Source organism: Diceros bicornis, chromosome 12, assembly GCF_020826845.1.
Source record: "Diceros bicornis minor isolate mBicDic1 chromosome 12, mDicBic1.mat.cur, whole genome shotgun sequence".
NCBI lineage: Eukaryota > Metazoa > Chordata > Mammalia > Perissodactyla > Rhinocerotidae > Diceros > Diceros bicornis.
Genome location: NC_080751.1, coordinates 24,657,944 through 24,683,603, shown reverse-complemented (window position 1 = coordinate 24,683,603; position 25,660 = coordinate 24,657,944). Strand labels below are relative to the sequence as shown.

At 35.4% G+C, this 25,660-nt stretch overlaps 1 protein-coding gene across 5 annotated transcripts in view; it reads left to right on the top strand.

The window, feature by feature from the left end:
• The window catches only part of EHBP1 (EH domain binding protein 1), a 350,507-nt gene that overhangs the window by 140,593 nt on the left and 184,254 nt on the right, over window positions 1-25,660 (top strand). For all 5 annotated transcript variants that reach the window (XM_058551124.1, XM_058551123.1, XM_058551127.1 and 2 more), the window contains exons 7-9: window positions 55-194; window positions 16,319-16,441; window positions 18,123-18,363. In XM_058551124.1, coding sequence (XP_058407107.1) covers window positions 55-194; window positions 16,319-16,441; window positions 18,123-18,363 — 504 coding nt within the window. The remainder of the gene's footprint in view (window positions 1-54; window positions 195-16,318; window positions 16,442-18,122; window positions 18,364-25,660) is intronic.

Genomic DNA, 25,660 nt, shown 5'->3' with positions numbered 1-25,660 from the left:
TTCAAGCAATATCATTTATTGAACTGTGCATTATATTTTAAATCATTGATGTAGGGATGAAGACATGCAAAGTTTGGCTAGTTTGATGAGTATGAAGCAGGCTGACATTGGCAATTTAGATGATTTTGAAGAAGATAATGAAGAAGATGATGAGAACCGAGTGAACCAAGAGGAAAAGGCAGCAAAAATTACAGGTTGGTTTCATTAGCGTTAAGCTAAAAGTTGTCTTTTTTTTGCAAAGTTGAAAAACTCATTCTTGTTTCCCAGGAAAAAAAACAATTCCACTAACAAGGTACTTTTTCTTCCTTAAGCTTGTCTAATATAATGTATCACTTAGCTCTCTGAAAACTTTGCTTGCTGATGGCAGTAACAGATTTTAGCAGTTTAAGATCAAGTTGAAGATTAGTCAAGAAAGCATAAGACTTTACTGGAACTACTGGTTATAATATAAAGTAGCCTAAGTATGTTCATATTTTCTTTTGTCAATGTATGGATGAACCTTTTATAAGTAAAAATCTGCCTTAAGGGTAAAATGAGATGCGTTGGCTGCCTTCTCCTAGCTCATGTTCATTTATTCACATAAATTATATGAACATTCTTTGTTTTGAATTTTTATATATCTTATGTAGCCTTATACTGAGAAGCTTCCATGCAAGTATTCCTTATATAGCTGTTTTGATCAAACTACTAAGATGGTAAGTGGTTAGAACCTCTTTATATTAATTGGTCAATAAATATTTATTGACAATCTGGCTATCACACTTAAGGAATTGATGTGGTACTTTTATTATTGGAGTGAAAATTAAGCACTATATACATGCTCCTTTTGGCTAATAAATTGCTGTAAATTTCTAGATTGATATCCCTTGACTTCTATCATCTATTCACCTCTTGGTGATTTTTCCAAATTCATTGGGCACTTTGAGACACATCTCCTGACTGCCTCAACTCTGCTATTATATGAGGGATTTTGATTGATCGCTTGGATGACTATTTAACTCTTAGTCAAAAACTTCCTTGACTTCCTCAACTCCAAAGACCTTCACTTCCACTCTACTTCTAGAAATCTATTATAAGGAATTGATCAGACTTGTATGCAAAGATAGATGTTTTGTCCTGTGCAAATTTTATAAATTATTATTTTCTAATTTTTCATTTCCATTTTGATTTCTTATTTAACCCAAGGATGTTTAGGAGAGTGTTTTAGCATGTTCTTTGTTTATTTCTAGTTTAATTTCATTCAAATAAGATTCTGAAGCCTGTCATATTTCAATTTTTCAAAAAATATGATTGAGGTTTTTTTCTTTGTGGTCTATATATATGATCTATTTTTATAAATTTTCATAAATATCTTTTCACTTGTATATTCTATTTGTTGGACTCAGCATATAGCTATTAGACTAAACTTTAGTTATTTATAGTCTTATTCTTTTTGTATATTCATCTATGAAAGACAGAGAACTGTAATCCTAAATTATGTAGTTTATAAAAATTTATTCTCTTATAGCTTCGTTATGGATTGTAATTTGATAATTTTGCCATATTTGATGCCTCGTGCCCTGAAATTTTGCCTTATGTTGGTATTTGTAACCCATGCTTTCTTCGTATTTTCTTGATGTGTCTGTCACTTTATTTATTTATTTTTTGTAATTTTATTTATTTATTTTCCCCCAAAGCCCCATTAGATAGTTGTACCTCATAGTTTCACATCCGTCTAGTTGCTGTACGTGGGACATGGCCTCAGCATGGCCGGAGAAGTGGTGCGTCGGTGCGCGCCCGGGATCTGAACCTGGGCCGCCAGCAGCGGAGCGCGCGCACTTAACCGCTAAGCCACGGGGCTGGCCCTGTCACATTATTTTTAACCTAACTGTGTTAAGTACCTCTCTTAAAAACAGTATTTGGTTGATTTAACCTTATAGTCTTTGCCCTTTATTGGTTATATTTCTTGATAACTGACATGCTTGATTTCACTTACATTACTTTATACTTTCATTTGGGAATTTTCTTCTTATTTTTTTCCACTAACTCCATACCTTTTGCCATTCTCAAAAGTTCTTTAAGCATTTTTTTAATAGAGTAATTTGGAAGTTATACATCCTATTTTCATTTTAGAATAGTATTCTCTAAAATAAATAAGCCAGATGGATAAATGAATGAACTTATATTTCTCTACTAACATTAAAAATAAAACAGAATGTGTTGACTCACCTTGTGTAAGATGAGAGATTCAATATGATTCTCTCTTCTCTTTATTTGAACCTCTCTCTCCAATCCCTCCTGGCTATTATTTTTATTTCAAGAACATTTGGGGATTTTTTTTCAACAATAAATGTTGACATTTGCATTATGTTTATAATGATGTCAGTAGCAATTATACAATACTTTTTAAAATGCCATGTCTTTCCTATCTTTGAGTTCTTTGTTTTATTTGGCTAGCTAGAGTACTTCAAGAAAGATATGTTGGAGGGCCGGCCCGGTGGCGCAAGCGGTTAAGTGTGTGCGCTCTGCTGCGGCGTCCCGGAGTTCGCCAGTTTGGATCCCGGGCGTGCACCAACGCACCGCTTGGCAAGCCATGCTGTGGCGGCAACCCATATAAAGTGGAGGAAGATGGGCACAGATGTTAGCCCAGGGCCAGTCTTCCTCAGTAAAAAAGGAAGAGGATTGGCAGATGTTAGCACAGGGCTGATCTCCTCACATACATACGTACGTACATACATACATACATACATGCATACATACATACATAGATAAATAATCTACCAAAAACCCTACAAAAAAATAAATAAAATAATTAAAAAACAAAAAAAAAGATATGTTGGTGTCGTTCCTCTACCACTACCAGTGACCTTCTGCCTATCCTTCAAATTTTAATTATGTTGCCACATACTTTGAGAAACCTTTTATGCCCACTCCTTAAGCTTGACCACTCCATTCTTTATGCTACTACTGTACCATTTTCTTACAGCATGAGTTTTTGTAATTCCAGTGGGATATAATTTTATCTTTTACTTAGAGAATACAGTTTGTCCTTTTTAGATGGCTTTTGGTTAAAACTAAGTCTCAACTGGGGCCGGCCTGGTGGCATAGTGGTTAAGTTGGCACGCTCCGCTTCAGTGGCCTGGGGTTTGCGGGTTCAGATGCTGGGTGCAGACCTATACACCGCTCATCAGGCCATGCTGTGGCAGCGTCCCATATACAAAATAGAGGAAGACTGGCGCAAATGTTAGCTCAGGGCCAATCTTCCTCAAGCAAAAAAAAAGAGGAAGATTGGCAACCGATGTTAGCTCTGGGCTAGTCTTCCTCACAAAAAAGAAATAAACAAAAGACAACTAAATCTTAGTTAAGCACTAATTCCCTAAGTAGGAATAAAAAGTGCACAGATTTTCATAGCTGTCTTGAGCAATGTTGTACTATTTTGATCACAGCAATGGGAAAAAAGGTGATAACAATATGTCACCAGTTCTGTGCTAGTATTGAAAGGAAAAGAAAGAACGTTATTTTTTAGCAAAATACAAATTTAACAGAAGCATTCAATAATAATTAGGTTTTATAGCTAAACCCCTGTTTTAGTCTGTTTGGGCTGCTCTAACAAAATACCATGGACTGGGTGGCTTATAAACAACAGAAATTTATTTTTCACAGTTCTGGAGGCTGGAAGTCTGAGATCAGGGTGGCAGTGTGGTCAGGTGAGAACCCTATTCTGGGTCACAGACTTCTTATCGTATTCCTCACATGGTGGAAAGGGGCAAGAGAGGCTCCTTCAGGCTTCTTTTATAAGGGCATTAATCTCATTTAATCTCACTAATCACCTTCCAAAGGCTCCACCTCCTAACACCATCACATTGAGAATTAGGATTTCAACCTGCGAATTTTGGGGGGGGGGGGGGGGACACAAATATTCATGCCATAGCAACTTTTATTGCTGAAACATACATATATCTTATTTTCTAAAATTCCTGCCAAAGGAGTGACTTTCTTTAGATGACCTAAAATTCTCTGACCCTAATTGAAGAAATTGTTTTAATGAAACTTGTGATCATCCAAAACTTCTTTAGAATGCTGCTATTTTGTCTTATTATTTATTTATATATTTCTTTCCCCTATTTTATGAAATTCCTTCAAGGTAGAGACTATGTTCTAATCATTTTTTCATCTCTAGCTTCTAGCACATTGCCTAGAACATATTGAGAATTTCATATATGTTAACTGAAAGGCCATAAATGCATGAATGGGGCTTCCCTCTCCTATTGTAGCCCATGTTGATCACTTGGTTTATTATCTTTTTCCATTCATTTTGACCTTTAATCATACACTACCTTATACAGGAGAGGGTGGTCCCATTTTGTAGGAGGAATGTAATCTGGAGGAGACACATATTTCAAACCTTAAATAATTCAACATAGTTTTCCAAAAGTAATGAATGTAAAATGTGTGTGTTGAGGGAGCAGAGGTAGTGGGGACAGTGGGTAATTAAATGCATTTTCTAAGTTGATACATCCACAATCGTTTTAACATATTTTTGCTTAGATGTTACATTTTTTTCTCAGCATTTTCTATTATATTTTCAGAGTACAGTCACTTAAATAAATAGCACAGCATGTCATGGCAGTTGTTTGGCTTCCTTAGTTGCATTTTTTAGCACGTGTAAATTCCATTCCAAAGTTATTAACTTTCAAGAATACCAGCACTATCACTCTAAAAATGTTTGGGTAAAGTAGTTTTAAGATAATAAAAAATATTAAAATTTAACAACAGTAGTGTTAAAATAAAGCTTAAGAGTAAACAAAATGAATGTATTTTATAAACGTGGTACAAATAAAGTATGGTGAGTATTTTTATTTACCAACTAAAGTGGCAGTAACTTAAACACAGCATACACTAACTCTTCCTTGTAGCTTTGAAATTGTTGACACAATTTTTATAGAGGAAGGAATCATTATTTTAAATTTTGCCTATATTAATTATATCTTTATAATCTAAATGCATAAACTGCAATCACATATATCAATAAAATTATATGAGTGTATTATTTCCCCAACTAAACTGCAAGCTTCTTGAAGGAACAGACTGTTATAATTATTTTGTGTATATCTTAGATTGACACCTAGAGGCTATTCATATAGTCAGTGATTTCTTGCAGAATATTGCTGTAAATCAGTAGTAATTGACAAAATATATCTTCTGAAATTAGTCTTTGCTGGAAGGTGAAAGAAAATTCATGGTATCTGTACTTTGACTGATCAAAAATCCCTGCTCTGTTCTGTCTGAGACAGAATTCACTGCCAACTAGAAACATGTTTTGGGACTGGCTCTTAGGCAGGAACCATTTATTGATGCTACATGTATAGAGATGCATTCTACAGAGGTGCAGCAACAGTGAACGGGCAGGGGAATTTTGAATTGCAGTTGGAAAAATGAAATATAGTGGGAGTGGTAGACCTTGGAATTGGAGAAACAAAGCCTTTTAATGGAAAGTTTACTGCAGCTGGTGTTAGAAATTATATATGGTTTCAAAACAATCAGTGCCTCCATCTATATGGCAACCTCACAATGCTTGAACCAGTATTTGGTAATGTGACCATCTTTGGTATTCATGTTGGGTTTCTGAATACACACCAATAGGAAGGAGAAAAAAGACTGCTGCATAAATGATGACGTCCTATTGAATACAGCTCGGAAAATCAGGTTTAACTGAAGCAGTTTACAGCAAAGCTTTATTGGGGAAACCAGACGTTATGAGACACCTGAAAGGCCCCTGATATACTAGCAGTTGCAAAGATCACCAAGGATTCTACTTAGGCTTAACCAGACATTCAGACTCACATGACCTGAATAGGCCAAACTTAGCACAGATTCACGTAGAAGGATATTGGACAGGAAAGCATATCAGCAGAGCATTTCTTTTTCACCGGAGTCCTCAAAGCAGCCCAGTTGCTATTCTCTGACCTCTACCTGCAAATGACAACTTGGGTACAAGGAGACAAGATCCACATAGTTAGGAGAAGAGATTACCTTGACTTAGAATCTTCATGCTGCACAAGAGCTGGTATCTTTTTTAACAGTCTGATAGGTATAGTTTTCAGGTCCCCTGTAAGGGACAGGCTCCATTACAAGAGTCTCCACAATCAGAGAAACTCAAGCTGTGGCCTTCCATCAGATATATAGTCCATTTAGAGTCCTCCCATCCAGATGCAATTTATAAATCAGGATTCATTTTTACCATAAGCAATGTTGCCTGATGTTTGTTAATCCTTTTCCTATAGTTGGTAAAGTTAATTTGGGAGGAGGAAGAGAGAGTGACATATTGGCTATCTTCAGGGAACATAATCTTACAGCACAGATGGTAGTAGAGGAGATAACAGTTCATATTTGAGGAGCTAGAGTTGATTATGATATGACTCAGCCCTCTGAGATTAAATGTCCTACTTGCTAGGGCTACGAATGGGATAAATAGGTTTCCCTCTTTTGATTAGAAGGTTCCTCAGAATAAACTTGGGACTCTGGTCCGAGAATACATTCATTAATTTGCTTCTAGTTTCTACCTGGGCATCTACCCTCCAGTACCTAGGAAACTCATGAAGAAAATCATAGGATTACTGTGCACTTTATAAAGTAAAAAAATTAAAACGGCCACCTATTTTGGAGGTCTATGTAAAGGATGAGAATTTCTGGAATATCTGCTTCTGTTATTTAGGTGTTAAGGTTGGGAAATAAGGTAGAAGCAGAGAGGTGGGGGCATTTCTGATCCCTCAAGCTAAAAAGTTTATAAGGCACCACAGCTACCTCCTTTTTGAAGGAGTTTGAGACCCTAGAATGAGAAACTGAAGACAGCAAGAATATCGCTTCCCAGTGTTTAGAACTCAAATGTGTCAACTCAGAGAATAGTAGAAGTGGCAAAAGATACAGATTACAAATTCAGCCTACTTTCTGTGTCGCTCTTAAACCCTAATGCTGCTTTGTTTGTACTAATGGCAGCGGAACATTCTCTAGAAACCCCTGCAGGACTCTGGGAGAATTCTGTGAATACTGTGAGCCCATCTGATGGGGCCAGGATGGAAGTGAGAGTTCTGAAGAAGAAATTAGATGCTCTCAAGTGTTTATTTAGGGGAGGAGTCAGGAAACAATTAATCTTCTAAGTACCAATAGGCATTCTCTGAGGATTTGTCCTAGGAATGCAAGGTTGGTTTAACCATATTAACAGAATAAAGGAGAAAAACCATATAATCATCTTAATAGATACAGAAAGGAGCATTTGACAAAATTCAATACCAAATTTCTCAGCAAAGTTTTAACATAAGGGAATTTCTTCATTTTGATAAAGAGCATCTATGGGAAGCTACAGCTAACATCATACTTAATGGTGAAACACTGAACACTTTCCTCCCAAGATTGGGAATAAGGCAGGGATGTTTGCTCTCACCACTTCTATTCAACATTATACTGGAGATCCTAGCAAGGGCACAGAATAAAAGATCAATATTAAAAAAATTTGTTTTTTATATGTGGACAACAAACATTTGGAAAATGAAATTAGCAAAACAATTCCATTTACAGTAGAGGCTAAAAATAACATAGACTACTTAGAAATAAATTTAACAAAAGATGTGGGAAAATCTATTCACTGAAAACTATAATACATTACTAAAGATAACTAAGGAAGACATTAATAAATGAAGAGAGATTCTGTGTTCCATAGATTAGAATACTCAGTATTTTTAAGATGTCAATTCTCCCCAAATCAGTCTATAAATTCAATTTGATGCCATTCGTAATCCTAGCGGACTTTTTACAAAAGTAGAAATTGAAAAATTGATTCTAAAATATATTTGGAAATGCAAAGGACCTGAATAACCAACACAATCTTGAAAAAGAACAGAATTGTTATACTAATACTCCTTTTCATCAAGATTTACTGTGAAACTATAATAATCAAGATAGTATAGTATTGGCATAGGACAGACAGATGGATGGAACAAAACAGAGAGTCCTGAAATAGACCCAAACTTATTTGATCAATTAATTTTCAACAGAGGTGCAGCATAATTCAGTGAAGAAAAGAAAATCTTGTCAACAAATGATGCTAAAACACCCAGATGTCTATGTGGAAAAAATGAGCCTCAATTCCTGCCTTTCAGTATACACAAACATTAATTCAAGGTAGATCATAGACCTCAATGTAAAAGCTAAATCTATAAAGCTTCTAAAAAATAAAAAAGGACAATATGCTTGTGACCTGAAGGTAGGCAGAGAGTTCTTACATCATGCAATAACCATGAAAGAAGAATTTGATAAATTAGACTTCATCAAAATTAAAAATGTATGCTTGTCAAAATAGACCATGAAGAAAATGTGTGGGCAAGTCACAGACTAGAAGAAAATATTAACAAAGCATATATCTGACACAGATCTTGTATCCAGAATAGATATTTTTGTGTGTGTGAGGAAGATCGGCCCCGAGCTAACATCTGCCAATCCTCCTCTTTTTGCTGAGGAAGACTGGCCCTGGGCTAACATCCATGCCCATCTTCCTCCACTTTATATGGGACGCTGCCACAGCATGGCTTGACAAGCGGTGTGTCGGTGTGTGCCCAGGAGCCGAAGCGGCGAACCCTGGGCCGCCACAGCAGCGTGCGCGCACTTAACCGCTTGCACCACTGGGCCGGCCCCCAGAATAGATTTTTTTAAATGTCCCACAACTCAATAATAAAAAGACATACCCCTATTTTTTTTAAATGGGCAAGGATTTGAACATGTGGTTCACAAAGAAAGATGTATCACTGCCCAGTAGGCACATGAAATTGCTCTCAGTATCACTTGTCATCAGGGAAAAGCAAATTAATAGCACAATGAGATACAACTCCACACCCACGAGAATGGTTACAATTTTAAAGACTGGCAGTACTAAATATTGGCAAGGATATGGACCAACTGGAACTCTCATTCATTGCTGGTGGAGTATATAATGGTACAGTCACTTGGGGACTTTCTTATAACACTAAACATGTACCTACCCTCTGGCCCAGCACTTCCACTCCTTGGTATTTATCTGAAAGAAATGAAAACATATGTCTACAAAAAGACTTGTACAAAAATGTCTATAACATTTTTATTCATAATAGCCTGAAACTGAAAAACTGAAAACAGCCCAAGAGTACATCAGCAGGAGAATGGGTAAACTGTAGTAAATAGATTAGTAAGAAAATGAATGATTTCAAGTTTGATTTATTGATCTACTGTGTGATATCTAGTCTCCAAAGATTGTCCTCCGATGAACCATGCCTGCCAAATATTCGTGCCCTTTTGTAGTCCCCTCCCTTTCATCTGGGCTGGCCCTGTAAATCACTTTTAACCAGTAGAATGCAGTGGAAGTGACACTTTGTAACTTCTAAAGCTAAGTTATAAAATGCATTGTAGCTTCTACCTGGGCCTCTTATAATGAGTGCCCTGGGGGAAGCCAGCTGCCATGCACAACGCCCAGCTGCTCTGAGATTGCTAGGCTGAGAGGAACCCCAAACCACCCATATGGACAGATCATATGAGGGGAGAGAGAGAGAGATGCCTGGCCAGCCCCGAGTTGTTCCAGCCTTCTGAGGTGAAACACCAAATGCAAGTAAAGAAGCCATTTGATATCCAGCTCAGTTCAAGATTTCAGATGACTTTAGCCCCAGCCACCATCTAAATGCAATGAACCATCCGTTGGGGAATAATAATTTGTTGTTTTAAGCCACCAAATTTTGGGGTGGTGATTTAAAGTATAACATTTCTAGAGATAAATGAAACATGGATACATAGACAAAGATATAGACAGACACATAGATAAAAAAGTATACTATTTCTATAATTTAAAAATAAGGTATATTATATGTCTTTCTGCCTTTATAAACATGATGCCAAGTATTATGACTTTCATTCAGTTCATTCACTCATTCATTTACAACATACATTAAGTACTAGGTATGCTGAAAACCACTAGGTGTTAAAAGATGAACATGACATAGATGCATAACTATTTAATTCCATTTTTTTGTATGTTAAGTATATGAGGGGAATGTCTAGGGTCATTAGCGTGGGAATTCCCACTAGGCAGTAGGAAATTCAAGCCTAATGCTACAAATCTGAAAATTATCTGCATTTATGTGTTAATTTAAACCAAGAGAGTAGATGAATTCTTCCAGGAAGAGCAGATTTAGGGGGGAAAAAAGAATGGGACCTATAATGGAGTCCTAGAAAATAATAATGTTTAAGAGGCAGAGGGAAGAATGGTTGTCATTAAAGGAGACCCCGACAGAACTATCAAAGAGTAGGAGAACTGGGAGAAACTAGTGTCTTGGAAGGGGCAGAAGGAACTGGAAGGAGGAAATGATTAATTATGTTTATTCATACAGAAACCAAGTATGATAAGAGCTAAAAGCTATCTAGTATATTTGCCAATTAGAATATACAATGTTGACCTCAGTGAGAGCCATTTCAGTAAGGGAGATGCGTAAAGGTGGGGATAAAAGCAGATTGCAGTGAGTTGAAGAGTAAATGATAGGTGAGAAATTGTAGACTACTTTGTTTTTAAGACGTTTTCTTATGAAGCTTGGGAGAGACTGGCCAAACTAGAAGGGGCTAATGGTTGAGAGACTTTTAAAAAGTTTGGGAGCAACTTAATCATATTAATATGCCATTAAGGCTTATTAATTAATTAAGAAGGAGGACTTGAAGATCAAGGGAGACAGACTACTGGTTGTTTACTTTTCTGCATGAGGCAGCCCCTTCCTTCCTTCCCCATTATGATCCACTATGACATTGAAAATGGCATTATTAAACTTGTTAGTTGTATCCATAAATCAAATATTTATAGACTGAAGCCTGTGAGAAAAGTAACGTCTTTTGGACCTTGATCTCTGCCAGGAAGTTGAAATGTTACTATCTTAGACTATCTTAAAATGAGATATACCTGTACTGAGCCTTGTTATACTTGGGAGAGAAGAATGAGCATGCTGCACGATTTGCAGGTATGTTCTAGCTCTAGGCAGTTTATTATTTTTTTTTCTTTTAACTCAACTGCAGACTTTCTTAAAAGGAAAAAACCACCTACTCTTCATGCCACTGCCCCCACCCTCCTTTTTTTGTTCAGTGTGATAATCTCTGGTGATCAATTTCTGTCTTCTTTTACCTTCCTAACAGTAGAGTAGTCTCAAATTACTTGACCCTTTGCTTCGATTGCCTGCCCCTGATTTAGTTTTCCTTCTTATTCTCACCAGTGTGAAGCAAGTCCAGATTGACACACTGTTACTGTGACTCAAAGTACTATACTGTGGGTTTATTCCTCAATTTTGAGTAGCGCTAGGGTAGAAATTTGTTTGTGCTATTGCATAGCATTACTAGCATTTTCCAAACATATATATTTTTGGTGAAACAAGGCTTTCATAAGTAATAAGTTTTATATAAATATATTGGACCAGGGAGTTTTTTAAATCAGTATGGTATATTACTGGGAAAGCTTCCCATTTAAAAAAAATTCTGGAAATAAATTTTTGTTGTAAATCTTTTTTTTTTTTTTTTTTTTTTTTTTTTGTGAGGAGATCAGCCCTGTGCTAACATCCGCCAATCCTCCTCTTTTTTTGCTGAGGAAGACGGCCCTGGGCTAACATCTGTGCCTATCTTCCTCCACTTTATGTGGGATGCCGCCACAGCATGGCTTGCCAAGCAGTGCGTCGGTGCGCGCCCGGGATCCGAACCAGCGAACCCCGGGCCGCCGCAGCAGAGCGCGCGCACTTAACCACTTGCGCCACCGGGCCGGCCCCTGTTGTAAATCTTTTAAATTAAAAATTTTTTTTCTGATTATAAATATAAAACACATTGACTGTAGGAAATTTGGAAGAAACAGAAAAGTACTTTTTTCAAAGGAGAAATACTTAACAAAATTATGTATTTTAGGCTCCACACCCACATAGGGAACTGCCAAGTGAATTATTTCCATGAGAAGTTTCACACCTATAGCTTGCTATGACCAGACTGAATAGGCCCCCATCGCAGTGCTAGAACTACTATCCACATAGTCACCTAGGACAGAAACCTGGCATTTATCCTAGATTCCTTTCCCCATCCCCCATGTCAAATTAACCATCTCTTCTTAATTTCTTCTTTAATTAGCAAATATTTATTGAGTGCCTCCTCTCATGGAGTGGTGATACTGAACTGCTCATCTTTTTGCTTCCTATCCTGTTTCCTTCAAACTGCCACCATGTTGCTCCTGGAATGATGTTTCTAAAATTTACATTTGATCTCTCAGTGGAGTCCCACAGCTCTCAGAATAAAGTTCACATTCTTTAGTTTGGTTCCAGTAACCTTCATGATAGGACATTTGCCAGCCTCATCTCATTCCTTTCCTCATCCCTGGCATCTTAAACCCCAAACAACTTGCAGTTCCTCCAGTATGTCATGTTCTCATTTTCCTCCTTTTCATCCTTCTGGAATGCCCTCCATTTGCTCTTTTATTTTAGTAATAATAATGATGTCTGTTTGTCTGATTTTAGCTTAAATTTGAAAAGTCCAGGAGGCCTTCTTGACCTCAAACTGAGCTATAAGCCTCTCTTCCAGTTTCACATAGTCTACGTTGCATATCTCAATCATAACATTTATCATACACTGTCTGTTGCTTTACCTGTCTTTCTGTCCCACAAAAATACAAAACCATAAGGGCAAGTACTATCACAGGCATTTAATAGTTACTTGATACATGTTTATTAAATAGATAAATGGTATTTCTTTGGAGGTTGCTTCTTTTCATGATTTAGATTAACATTTATTTGCATACCAAATAAAGGGAGCATTGGTATAGATAATCAAAATTACCTTTTAACTTTGTTAATATGAATGAAAGTTCTAAAAGTGGAAGTTCTAGGAGTTAAGTAAGCATTCATTTAAGCTATGGATAAATAGGGAAAACTAGGATAGGAAAGAATTTATCAGTGAAGAGAATGGAAAGAAGAAATTATTTTGGGTTAATTAATGAGGAAATGGTCATCAGTGGTTTTAGATATCACCAAAAGTGTCATGAGGGGGAGGAAATATTCTAAATATTCTGAAAAACTAAAATGTAAATAATTTAGTCATGTAATAGAGTCATCTCGATAGTATTTAAATAAATGCCCACATAGTACCTACAACTCTATGGGGCAATATTAATGTGTTGAAGGTAAGGACCAAGTCTAATATTTCTTCAGTATTCCCAACAGTGTTCATTATATAAGATGTTTAAATAAATGGTTTCTGCATTCATTGAGGTTACTTTCATTGAGATTATATATAAGAATATAAAATAAAATGTATAAAGAAAACTACAAATCTTTGAGCATTATTTTAACATGTTTTAACCTAGTAATTACATATCTGGGAATATAGTGCAAATAAATGATACTAATATACATGATAAAATGTGGATATTAGTAATAATATCTCAGAATATTTATGAATATTAATAGAATTAACTCTGATTGGGCCGGCCCTGTGGCTTAGCGGTTGAGTGCACGCGCTCTGCTACTGGCGGCCCAGGTTGGGATCCCGGGCCACACCAACACACCACTTCTTCGGCCATGCTGAGGCCACGTCCCACATACAGCAACTAGAAGGATGTGCAACTATGACATACAACTATCTACTGGGGCTTTGGGGAAAAAAAAAAAGGAGGAGGATTGGCAATAGATGTTATCTCAGAGCCGGTCTTCCTCAGCAAAAAGAGGAGGATTAGCATGGATGTTAGCTCAGGGCTGATCTTCCTCAAAAAAAAAAAAAAAAATTAACTCTGATAACAAATGCAAAGCCCTTCCCACTGCTTAATGTTACCTTCTGTTATTAATATTTCTTTTTTCATATTTTCAAAGTTAAGAATGAACCTTTTGCTCACTTTTAAAAATACACAACTAGTAATGAATGAAAAAAAAATCAATCATATGCTGGTAATCACTTAACACTGATCTTCCACTCCATTATATTTCCTTAAAAATCATTAAGTTGCAATGGGTAGTAGAGGGAGGTAAAGGATCTAACTTATGAATGAATCTACCTACTGAGAAATTTGCTACTTTAATTTGAGTCAGAGTAGGGTTTAAAACTATTGGCAATATAAAATGAAAGAAGACACTTTATAAAGGCTGACTATTCAGCTCTTATTCAAATTCAGATGAAGAGTTGAGTTGGTATTAATTGTGTTTACTCCTTATTTTCTATGATTTACTTTGACTATCTCAAGCAATTTTACTTATGCAAAATACATTTTTTCATTTGGACAAGGGAAATGAATGAGTTTATCAACTTTCCATATGTATTTAGCTCAAAGATCTATAAAATAACACACATTTCTGACCGCCTAATATTCTAGTGGTCATTTATTGTCTGTTTCAATATTAATTTCTATCTTTATAGAAAGTTAATTTCATGAGGACAGTACCATGTCTGTTTTTTTCATCCTTGTGTCCCAAGCATAGTACTTGGCACAGAGTGATAAATAAATATTTGTTCAACAACAAATGAAAAGACGAAAGCAACCTTATTACAACTGTGTATTCTATGATTTGGTTCAAATAAAATTTAGAATGTGCACTTAGATTTACAGTGTTAAAGAACAGCATTTTTAATGCCAAATTTACAACTATTTTCTATTTCTAACCATTTTCTTTCTTTCCCACTTGTGATCTGGATCTGTTTGGTTTGTCCTAATACCTAAGCTGTTCCTGGGTTTTAACTTTGGAAACAGCAAGGATTAGCTAGAATACTCTAGTAGGCTCTTATTATCTTTTTCCAAGCTAATTTTCACCCAGTGAATCAGAGTTTCATATATTCAGAGTTGTGCAAAATATATATGACTCATGTAAAAGAATTCTATTTGTGCACAAAATGAATTCTTATTTTAAGATTTTTCTTTCTATCCTTATCTTTTTTGTTCTCTTATTGGCTAAATTATATTTCCTAAAGCAAAAATACTCAAGAGCTCCCTTAAAAGAACTAATTCCTTAGAAAACAGGACTAGAAAATAGTAGCTATTGCCTGCTTTTTTTTATATTGTGCTTATTTTTAAAATTCTAGAACATGAACAAATGCTTATTATATTCATGATTCATATAGATATATTCTTAAAACCTTTAGTTTAAATTTTGATATTATAAAACAAATAGTACATATATTCTATGGTATCAGAGAATTTTTTTATTCTATTTTTAATAACATGCATTTAAAGCACTATTTTACAAATGCAAAATGTGGTTGCTGAAAGCCACGTCAACCTCTTGGGTTATTATCTTTGTTTTGTGTTTATTAACATAGTTGTTATGTTGCTAATATGTTTTCACAATAAAATGTTTTCTATTTTAAAATGAGTAAAGCATAACTTTCAGTTAAATACATTTGTTATAGTTCATCAAAATAACATCCTCTGAATGTATTCTCTTGATTAACCAAACATCCCCTCTCTTTGTCTTTTTGAGTAACAGCATGCTTCTACAACTCTTTAATTAAATGACCTTACCTTACATTTGTCTCGACTGGCTTCTGTTTACAGAAATTGTAAACCAATTGAATGCTCTGAGCAGCTTAGATGAAGATCAAGATGACTGCATAAAGCAAGCAAATATGCCTTCAGCTAAATCAGCCAGTTCCTCTGAAGGTCTAAGAGCTTTCTTTCTTTCTTTCTGCTTCTGATTGCCTGTGTTTACTGTGACCTGCTACCTCTTGACTTCTGTCTGTACTTAGCTGTCAGTTGTGTCTTTGTGCTTTTCCATGAATGTTTTCTTTGGTAATTTGTAGTGCACCAACAGACAACAACATAACAGAACTTATCATCTTTAGCAAAACCTTATATCAAGATCCTTGATAGGCAGTGATTTTAAAACATCTTATAATAATTGGTCATATAACATGACAGTATTTCTTCAGTTAGCTCATATATTGTAACTACATTGTTTTTAAAATATTTGCTTATATTAAACCCTTTTGAATTATTCATATTTAGGAGTGAAGGATTTTTTTTCGTAAAACTCTATGTCAGCACTTTTTTATTGGATCAAATTAGATTTAGATGAAGGTTTCTCTAGTTCTGTATCTGATATAATTTTTGAATTAATATGCATTTGTTGGTTTAAAATATGTATTTGTTGTTTGAAAATGTTGGTATGCTACAAAATACTTGAATGACATTCTGCCCTTGGTAAAATGCTGTATCTTATTATTTGCAGGTATTATTAGTGTGACGTTTTACAGTTTGAAATATTTCAGAATGATCAATAAGTATGTTTAACTATAGCCATAGTGAACTAACATATATGTTTATTTTCAGAGCTTATCAACAAACTTAGCTTTTTGGATGAAGCAGAAAAGGACTTGGCCACTGTGAATTTAAATCCGTTTGGTGATCCTGATGTAGCAGAATTAAATCCATTTGGAGATCCTGACACAGAAGGTAACAAGTTTTCTTCTGTACTTTTAAAGTCTTTATATAGTCTAGTTCTCTTGAACTGTAAGGCAGGAAGAGATTATTTTAAAAGACTCTTTAAGTAATTTTTGTTTGTAATGATAATATTATTGTGTTCAATACCACTTGCAGTTGATCAGCAATTTTGGATAGCTTCCACTGAATTGTTTTTAAAGAAAAAAGAAAGCCTTACGTACACATTTATGTGGGGCTTATTTTTTAATTCTCTGCTAGTTTGGTCAAATAGATAGTAAAGCTCTAATGTTAAAGAAAACAGTATTTTAGCTAGCTGGCATGCAGTAAAATCTCATTAGTTTGGCCTACCAAGTAAGTATGTTGTGGGACATACTGATATTGAGGTGATGGGAGTAGCTTCTCACTCTATACAGCTCTTCTGCCCTCACCTTCAGAGAGTCTGATGAGCCCCTCTACCTCCCACTCCACGTCTCTGATGAGAATTACAGTCAGTAGTAAGTTGTGCATGTGAATAGAGTGGAGCAGAAAGATGATCAGATTAAATTGATCAGATTCAATTGTGTGAAATGTCACTTATGAAACAATTATTTTTCTTTAGAATTTTAATAATCAATTTTCTGCTTTCTTCTCCTAGAATATTGTCAGAGTTGCATGGCATAATTAAAATTACTTTTAAACTATACTGTGATTATTAGCTTTCTGAAACTTTTCTCCATTTTGGGAAAATATTTATTGTTACCAGCAAAATCCCTAATCAAATTTTGGAAGTTTTATTATAAATTCTAGTTATGTTTTAAAATATTAATAAACATAGAAGGAAAAAAAAGGCTAGTACTAAGAATTTTGTTAAGTATTGTTGGAGGACATGGTACTATTGTAGTGCTTTTTGTCAGGGTTTTATTTTTAAGAGTAACTTTGTTTTCACATTGAAATTTAAAATAATAAAATTTAGAAGAATTTGGTGTAACATGTCTATCAGCTTATCAGAATGATTTTAATGTACTACTTTCGACCTAAGAATTCTTATGATATTTCTTTGCATTATTAAACAGAGTATTGATTAGATTCAAATTATATTGGAAAAAATCAAATGTCATTTTAAGCTCTAAAGATTTAAGGTCTTTTAGCGTACAGAAACCTGCTCTTTGAAGAGCAGGTTTGGTGAAAACAAATTAAGTGATATATGGGTGTATTTTTTTCCTTATTTTGTAGATGTATTTTTGATACAGTCAAGAATGAATTTTCAGATCCCTAAGTGGTCTCTGCTTATGTAACTACCAAAGACCATTTCAAGATTTAGTCCATCGCATGTTCTTTTAAAAGCAGAAATTTATTAACTATCAGTTTGGGATGGCAAGCTAGTATGGTGAAATAAAATAAGCAATAATAGAATATTATACCTCTAAGAAGGTTAAAATTTCCAAGATTAAAATACCATAATACTAATATTGTTAAGAGACTCCAAGAGCATTACAAAGATGCCATTTGGGGGAGCACCATTCCTGGAAAAGTAGACAAAGATCTTAGATATGACATCTTCTGATCTTAGCCCCTCTAAAACATATTATTGCTTTGCACTCTTTCAGCCCCATAGAGTTTATTAATTTAAGATTATTTTTGAAAACACTAAAAATATAAGAAAGTATCAGATAACATTGTTGGATTTAATTCATCTTTTGCTATTGTGTTGTAGAACCAATTACTGAAACGACTTCACCTAAAAAACCAGAAGAATCTTTTTATAATAACAGCTATAATCTCTTTAAAGAGGTACAGACACCACAGTATTTGAACCCATTCGATGAGCCAGAAACCTTTGTAACTATAAAGGATTCTCCTCCCCAGTCTACAAAAAGAAAAAATATAAGGCCTGTGGACATGAGCAAGTACCTCTATGCTGATAGTTCTAAAACTGAAGAAGAAGAGTTGGATGAGTAAGTACATTTTGTTTTGCTATCATCATAGGTCAATCTCTATATTAACTAAAAACATCCTTCTGTAATATAACCTTTAGATGGGTAAAAAGAGGTCTGTCCCTGTGTTAATATATAGTTTACAAGTTAGGGTCTTTCTCGTCCCCCATCTGAATTTTTATAATCTTAACCCTTGTTCTCCTACCCTCTTCCATGTGAGTGTGTGTGCACCCTAAGCTAACAAATGAGAGAAGTATGTTCTTAGAATCTCTAGTTAGAATTCCACTTGTGTCTTCCCACAAGAACCATGTTATAAATGTTACTTAGGTGTTTTTTTTGTTTTGTTTTGTTTTGTTTTTTGTGAGGAGATCAGCCCTGAGCTAACATCCGCCAATCCTCCTCTTTTTTTTGCTGAGGAAGACGGCCCTGGGCTAACATCGGTGCCCATCTTCCTCCACTTTATATGGGACGCCGCCACAGCATGGCTTACCAAGCAGTGCGTCGGTGCGCGCCCGGGATCCGAACCAGCGAACCCCGGGCCGCCGCAGCGGAGCGCGCGCACTTAACCGCTTGCGCCACCGGGCCGGCCCCTAGGTGTTTTTAATCGATTACTATAGGCATTACACTTACAATTATGTTGTAGGTCTGTTGTGGGACCCAAATAACCATTTATTATATCTATTTGATGAGAAGTCTTGTTCATATGCCAAACAACAAGACTATAACATTTATAAATTAGGAATTATATGCATTTGAGTTATTATTCTTATCCAGATAAGAAGTTTATTGACCACAAGCTCAATATAAATAGTCAGTATGATTAGGGCTGCCATTTTACTCAAATCTAGATTGGGGATAGGAGCAGGGTGTGTTCACATTGTATTCTGGAGTTGTACAGTGCACAACCTGTGGCTGCAGACTCTGGCCCTGAGTGTGTTTAAAAAGCAGTAACAAAACTCCCACTTCCAGCCATGATGGAGTAACACAGACTGGATATAGCTTTTTATCTTAAACAACTAAAAACCTGAGTAAAATATATGAAGCAATGGTTTTCAGACATTTGACACAAATAGCACAGGACAGTGATCCCTGAGAGAACAGAAACAAAGAAGGTGAGCCCTACTGTTGTTCAAGCTTTATTTCTGGGAGAGAGTTTACAACTGCAGTTCAGGGAGAGAAAACCTAAACACTCTAGTAATCTTCTTGAATTGAGGGGACAGTTTGGACTTGGGAGGTACTGAGATGGCTAGAATTTGTGGACAGAGTATCAGAGAGGAGAGAGGTACTCATTAGAGAGAGTTTCAGAAATCTGTAGAAGGTTCCTCTTGAGTCTTTAGCTGAGTGTTGATCAGAGCATGCATATGAGGAAACTACTAAGGACAATGAATCAGGCAGAACAATCCCTGGAGTTCACCCAGGACCAAAAGAGTTTGTGTTTTCACCCTCCAAAGAGGAAAGACTTCCTAACATATGAGACATCAAGTTGAATCCTCAGAAGGGTATTGTCTCAGTATGGGGGCCAGATTAGCCCTAGACTAAAGGCTGTTCTGGGCCTGCCTAACCAAACTTAAAGGCAAGGCTCAAAAGAATCTAAATGATTCCAAGTAACTTAACTGCATCCCACACAAAGCCCAAAAATATTAGAATACAAAAGAATCCAGTACCCAAAACATAAAATTCACAATTTCTGACAGCCAATCAAAAATTTACCAGGCATGTAAAGAAGCAGGAAAATCTTGACCCATAATGAGGAGGAAACTCAGTCATTAGTTATGGATGCAGAAATGGAACAGATAATAGAATTAATAGACAAGTGTGGTAAAACAACTCTTATAAATATACTCCAGATATTCAAGAAGGTGAAAGAAAGCATGAGCATGGAAGACATAAAAAATAAATCCAAATTCAAATTCCAGAAGTGAAAAGTACAAAGTCTGAGATGAAAAATACAGTGGATGGGATTAACCCCATGTTAGATGCTGCAAAAGGAAATATTAGTGAACCTAAAGACATAGCAATAGAAACTATGCAGATTGAAACAGAAGAGGGAAAAAAAATGAACAAAGGATCAGTGGGTCAACTTCAAGTGGCCTAACATATTTGTAATTTGAGTTCCAAAAGGACAGGAAGGAGGATGAAGGGGAGAAAAAATATTTGAGGAAATAATGGCCCAAAGTTTTAGAAATTAAAAAAATATATAAACCTATAGGTTCAAGAAGCTGAATGAACCCCAAGCACAAGAAACATGAAGAAAACCACAGCAAAGTTTCTCAACAAAAACAATTCAAGTCAGAAGACAGTGGGATGATGTTCTTAATGAAAGAAGAAGAAAAAAAACTATCAACACAAATTTCTATTCCCAGCAAAAAAGAAAAAAGGTTCAATAATGGACATTTCCAGACATCTAAAAGCTGAGGGAATTCATCACCATCAGAGTTGGCTTTGCAAAAAATATTAAAAAGAAGTCCTCAGGCAGGAGGAAAATGACACTATATAGAAATTTGGAGCTACACAAAGGAATGAACAACACAGGAAACAGCAAATGTATTAGTATATATAAAATACTTGCTTTATTTCTTTAAATCTCTTTGAAAGATAATTGTTTAGGGGCCGGCCCCATGGCTTGGCAGTTAAGTGCGTGCGCTCTGCTAGTGGCAGCCCAGGCGTGCACCGACACACCGCTTCTCTGGCCATGGTGAGGCCGCGTCCCACATACAGCAACTAGAAGGATGTGCACCTATGACATACAACTGTCTACTGGGGCTTTGGGGGAAAAAAAGGAGGAGGATTGGCAATAGATGTTAGCTCAGAGCCGGTCTTCCTCAGCAAAAAGCGGAAGATTGGCATGGATGTTAGCTCAGGGCTGATCTTCCTCCAAAAAAAAAAAAAAAAAAGATAATTGTTTCAAGTTTAAATAATAGTATATTCTGGGTTTTATAACATGTGTACAAGTACAATGTACGACAGTAGTAGCATAAAGGCTGAGAGTGGAGAAGTTGAAGAATACTGTTTTAAGCTTCTTATGCATAATATTAACTTGAAGATATACTTTTTTCACAGATGACATAATTGTTTACATAGAAAATCATAAGGAATCTCCAAAGTCTACTAGAACTAAAAAGTAAATTTAGCAAGGTTACAGGATACAAGATCAGTATACAAATTCAATTCTATTTCTCTAAAGTAACAAGGAACAATCAGAAATAGAAAAATTTAAAATACCGTATACAAAAGCATCCCCCCCCAAAAAACCTCGAGGATAAATTTGAACAAAGATGTGCAATACTTGTACACTAAAAACAATAAAACATTGCTGAGAGCAATTAAAGAGAGAAATCAATGGAGAGAAATACTATAGCTGTGGATTCAAATTGATGTATGGATTCAGTGCTATCCCAATCAAAATTTTGGTATACTTTTTTGTAATTATTGATAAGCTAATTCTAAAATGTATATGGAACTTCAAAGGATCTAAAATAGCCAAAACAATTTTGAGAAAGAACAAAGCTAGAGAGCTTACATTTCCTGATTCCAAGACTCATTAATCAAGATGTTGTGGTATTGGTATAAATGAATGGAAGAGAATAAGAAAGACTAGAACTAGATCCGCACATATATTACCAATTGATTTTTGACAAAGCTAGCAAGGAAAGTCAGTTAGGAAAGGATAATCTTTACAACAAATAGTGCTAGAACAATTAAATGTCCATATGCACAATTAGATTCCCTCCCCCACAAAAAAAGAAGAACTACAGCCCTTACCTCACACCATATACAAAGTTTAACTAAAAGTTGATCATACACCTAGAAGTAAGAACTAAAACATTGGAATTTCTAGAAGAAAGCATAAGAAAACATCTTAGTGATCTTGGGTTAGGCAAAAATTTCTTAACTAGGATGCAAAAAGCACAAAGAGTTAAAGGAAAAAATTGTTAATTTGGACTTCATCAAAATTAAAACCTTTTTCTCTTTAAAAAAAAAAACACTTATGAAAATGAAAAGGCATGCCACAGTTTGGTAGAAATTCTTTACAAAACACGTATCTGGCAAGACTTCAATCCAAAATGTAGAACGAACTCTTTTAACACAATAATAAGACAAACTGCTTTTTAAAAAAAAAAAAAAGGGAAAAGATTTGAACAGACATTTCACAAAAGAAAATATAAGAATGGCTGGTGTGCACACAAAAAGATGCTCAACATCTTAGTCATCCAGGAAATGCAAATTAAAACCAAGTAAGATACAACTACACACCCACTTGAATTGCTAAAATTTAAAAGACTGACTATACCAAATACTGTCAAGGATGTGGAGCCACTGGAACTCTCATAGAACTTTCAGAGTTCTAAATGGTACAACCATTTTAGAAAACAATGTGGCAGTTTCTTAAAAAGTTAAACATACACCTATCATTCAACCCAGCCATTTCATTCCTAGGGATTCACCCAAGAGAAATCAAAGCATATGTCCACAAAAATATTTGTACATGAATATTTTAACAGCTTTATTTATCATAATAGCAAAATATAGGAATAACCCAGATGTCCATCAATAGGCAAATGGATAAACAAATGTGGTGTATCAGTACAATGGAATACTACTCAGTAATAAGGAACAACAACCCTGTAACTACATGGATGAATCTACCAGTCAATATGCTGAGTGAAGAAGCCAGACTAAAAGAGAATACATACTGTGTGATACCATTTATTTAAAATTCTAGAAAATACAAACAATCTATAGTGAGAGAAAGCAGATCAGTAGTTGCCTATGATTGGAGGTGCAGGGAGGGATGGATTAAAAGGGGCACAAGGAAATTTTTGGAGGAATGGAAATGTTTGTTATCTTGATTCTGCTGATGGTTTTACACTTGTATACATATGTTAAAAAACCCCATCAAATTACGCTTTTTAAGTATGTGCCATTTATTATATATCAATTATGCTCAAATAAAGCTGTTTCTTAAATAAAACAGCAATCTTTTAACTTTGTTCACAGAAATACTGTATATGTCACATGAGTGATTACCAGCCTGAAATTCTTGGGCCTCTAGGTCTGTTTGATGAAAATAATTGATGTGGGACAGGGGAGATCTATAAAATATTTAACATTTTCAAAAACCTGATAGTAATTATATGTTTACTTGCAGTGAGGCTAATAAGGGTCTTTGTTTTCCTTGGAAATACATGGATTCTAGTGTATTAACATTATTTAGATCTTGGGGAAAATAGTTTCTTTAAAAATACAGTTTAGTAGGAAAATCTTTCAAAATATGGGCTATATGGGTTGAGAGAGCAATAATAAAAAGCCCCTCCCCCCTTTGATGCATGAAAGTTGGGAGCAGTTGCTTTGTGTGAAGGGAGAAATGCCAGCTCTGTCTTGTGTGTTGGTCAGCTCCTGTTCTGAGCAGTATTTTACTTCTAGGTGCTGCGCTTTACAAGGGGCGTTGATGATTCAGAGCGTTAGCAGAGTAGAGGACCAGAGTCATTCAAGTTTCTAGAAACCACATCAAATGAGCAGTGATTTAGGGCATAGGAACTGTTTGACTTAGAAAAGAGATGATTTTGGGCCAGCCCCATGGCTTAGCGGTTAAGTGCGCACGCTCCGCTGCTGGTGGCCCGGGTTTGGATCCCGGGTGCGCACCGACGCACCGCTTCTCTGGCCATGCTGAGGCCGTGTCCCACATACAGCAACTAGAAGGATGTGCAACTATGACATACAACTATCTACTGGGGCTTTGGGGGAAAAAATAAATTAAAAAAAAAAAAGAAAAGAGATGATTTAAGGAAACTATAATGACCAAGTTCAAATATTTGAAAAACTTTTGATTGAAAGAGTGAGAGAGTTGACTTGTTTTCTGTTGCTCTGGAACTGCATTTCTCAACGTTTTCCTATTTTACAGCACATGGCTAATGATTCTCACATGTGCTACATGCTTCCATGGCCATGGCTCAGTTTTGATAAAACCTAAAAAAGTTCTAACCTATAAGTACTTAGAATTACATCATATGAATCATCTGATTCCAAACCTCAGGTTGAAATTTCACTGCTAATTAATAACTATACAGGAGTTGAAAAAGTTGGCGCAACTCTTGCTAAAGAATTTGTTTTCTTTGAAATAGCTAACGTGTGATCAAAATACAATTTCTCATGGGTGGTGTAGGTGCTGAGTAATAGCCACACACCTAGAGTGTTTGAATGTAAATGCAAACTTTAAGTACAAGTCATTCCAAGATGCATGAGTGTTACATAACACACACACACCCTGCTTTCTCCTATTAACAAACATTAAACATCTAATGTTTACTTAAACTTTTAAAATGTCTTAATAAAAACTAAAATCAGCATCACTGGGTGTTTCCTTTTGACCATTCTTTTTTCCACATGAAAGTCACAGTCTTTACAAGTTTCCCATGAATAAATAGCATTCTAAATTACTCAATCATCAGGGGTTACAAGAGGAAGCCTATAAACACTCCAGCTTTTTTTGTTGGAATATACACACAGATTCTAAAGATTGCTCATCAGCTAACGTGAGAGTCCAGGAAGAACTCTGTATTAATTACTTATTTGGTATTTCTCATCTTTTTTATCCAAAGCTTGTAGGTCCAATTTCAGTAGCAGAAATCTTCTAAAATTTCTTCTTACTTAGTAGTAAACTTATGACCTTTCATCAAGTGAAAAGCCTATATGACTCATGCTTCACTACCAAACTCTTTCTGTATCCTCTGACATAAAACTGTCACAAATAAATAAATAGTGCTGAGTCCTTTGACGTGTAAAACACCCTTCAGAACCTCAGCATATCTAACCCCTTCAAGAGAAAGTATAGACCCTGCAGTGCGTTTAGCATGTGTCCTTTACACTTAGCAACTGCATAGGTTTCTCACTATTCTCATGTTTGGCATTAGTTCACCCATTCCAGTTAATGTAGCAAAAATGAAAACTGATAAAGCAATAATATTTTTTCAAAACACTTATGAAGTAACTTTTAAGGTCCAGCATGAAATCATTTCTGATATGGTGGTGTGTCAATTTCTCTATGAAAGTTACTGAATTTTATTCAGAGAAGCTACATACTCATTTTAATAAATTTGGATTGTTTTTTCAAAGAAACTTACATTTTCAAAGTGAGAGGAAAAGACTACAGATTTCACTATACCCTTGCTTTGTATTCTATTATTTTTTCAGTATATTTGTTAATCCTGTTTCTAATCAACTTTAGTTTTTCTTTCTATAATTCTTTTCCCTAGAAGAATTATGTTCTAAACAATGAATAATGTCATTTATAATTATTCTGTCCAATTTTCCACTTAAT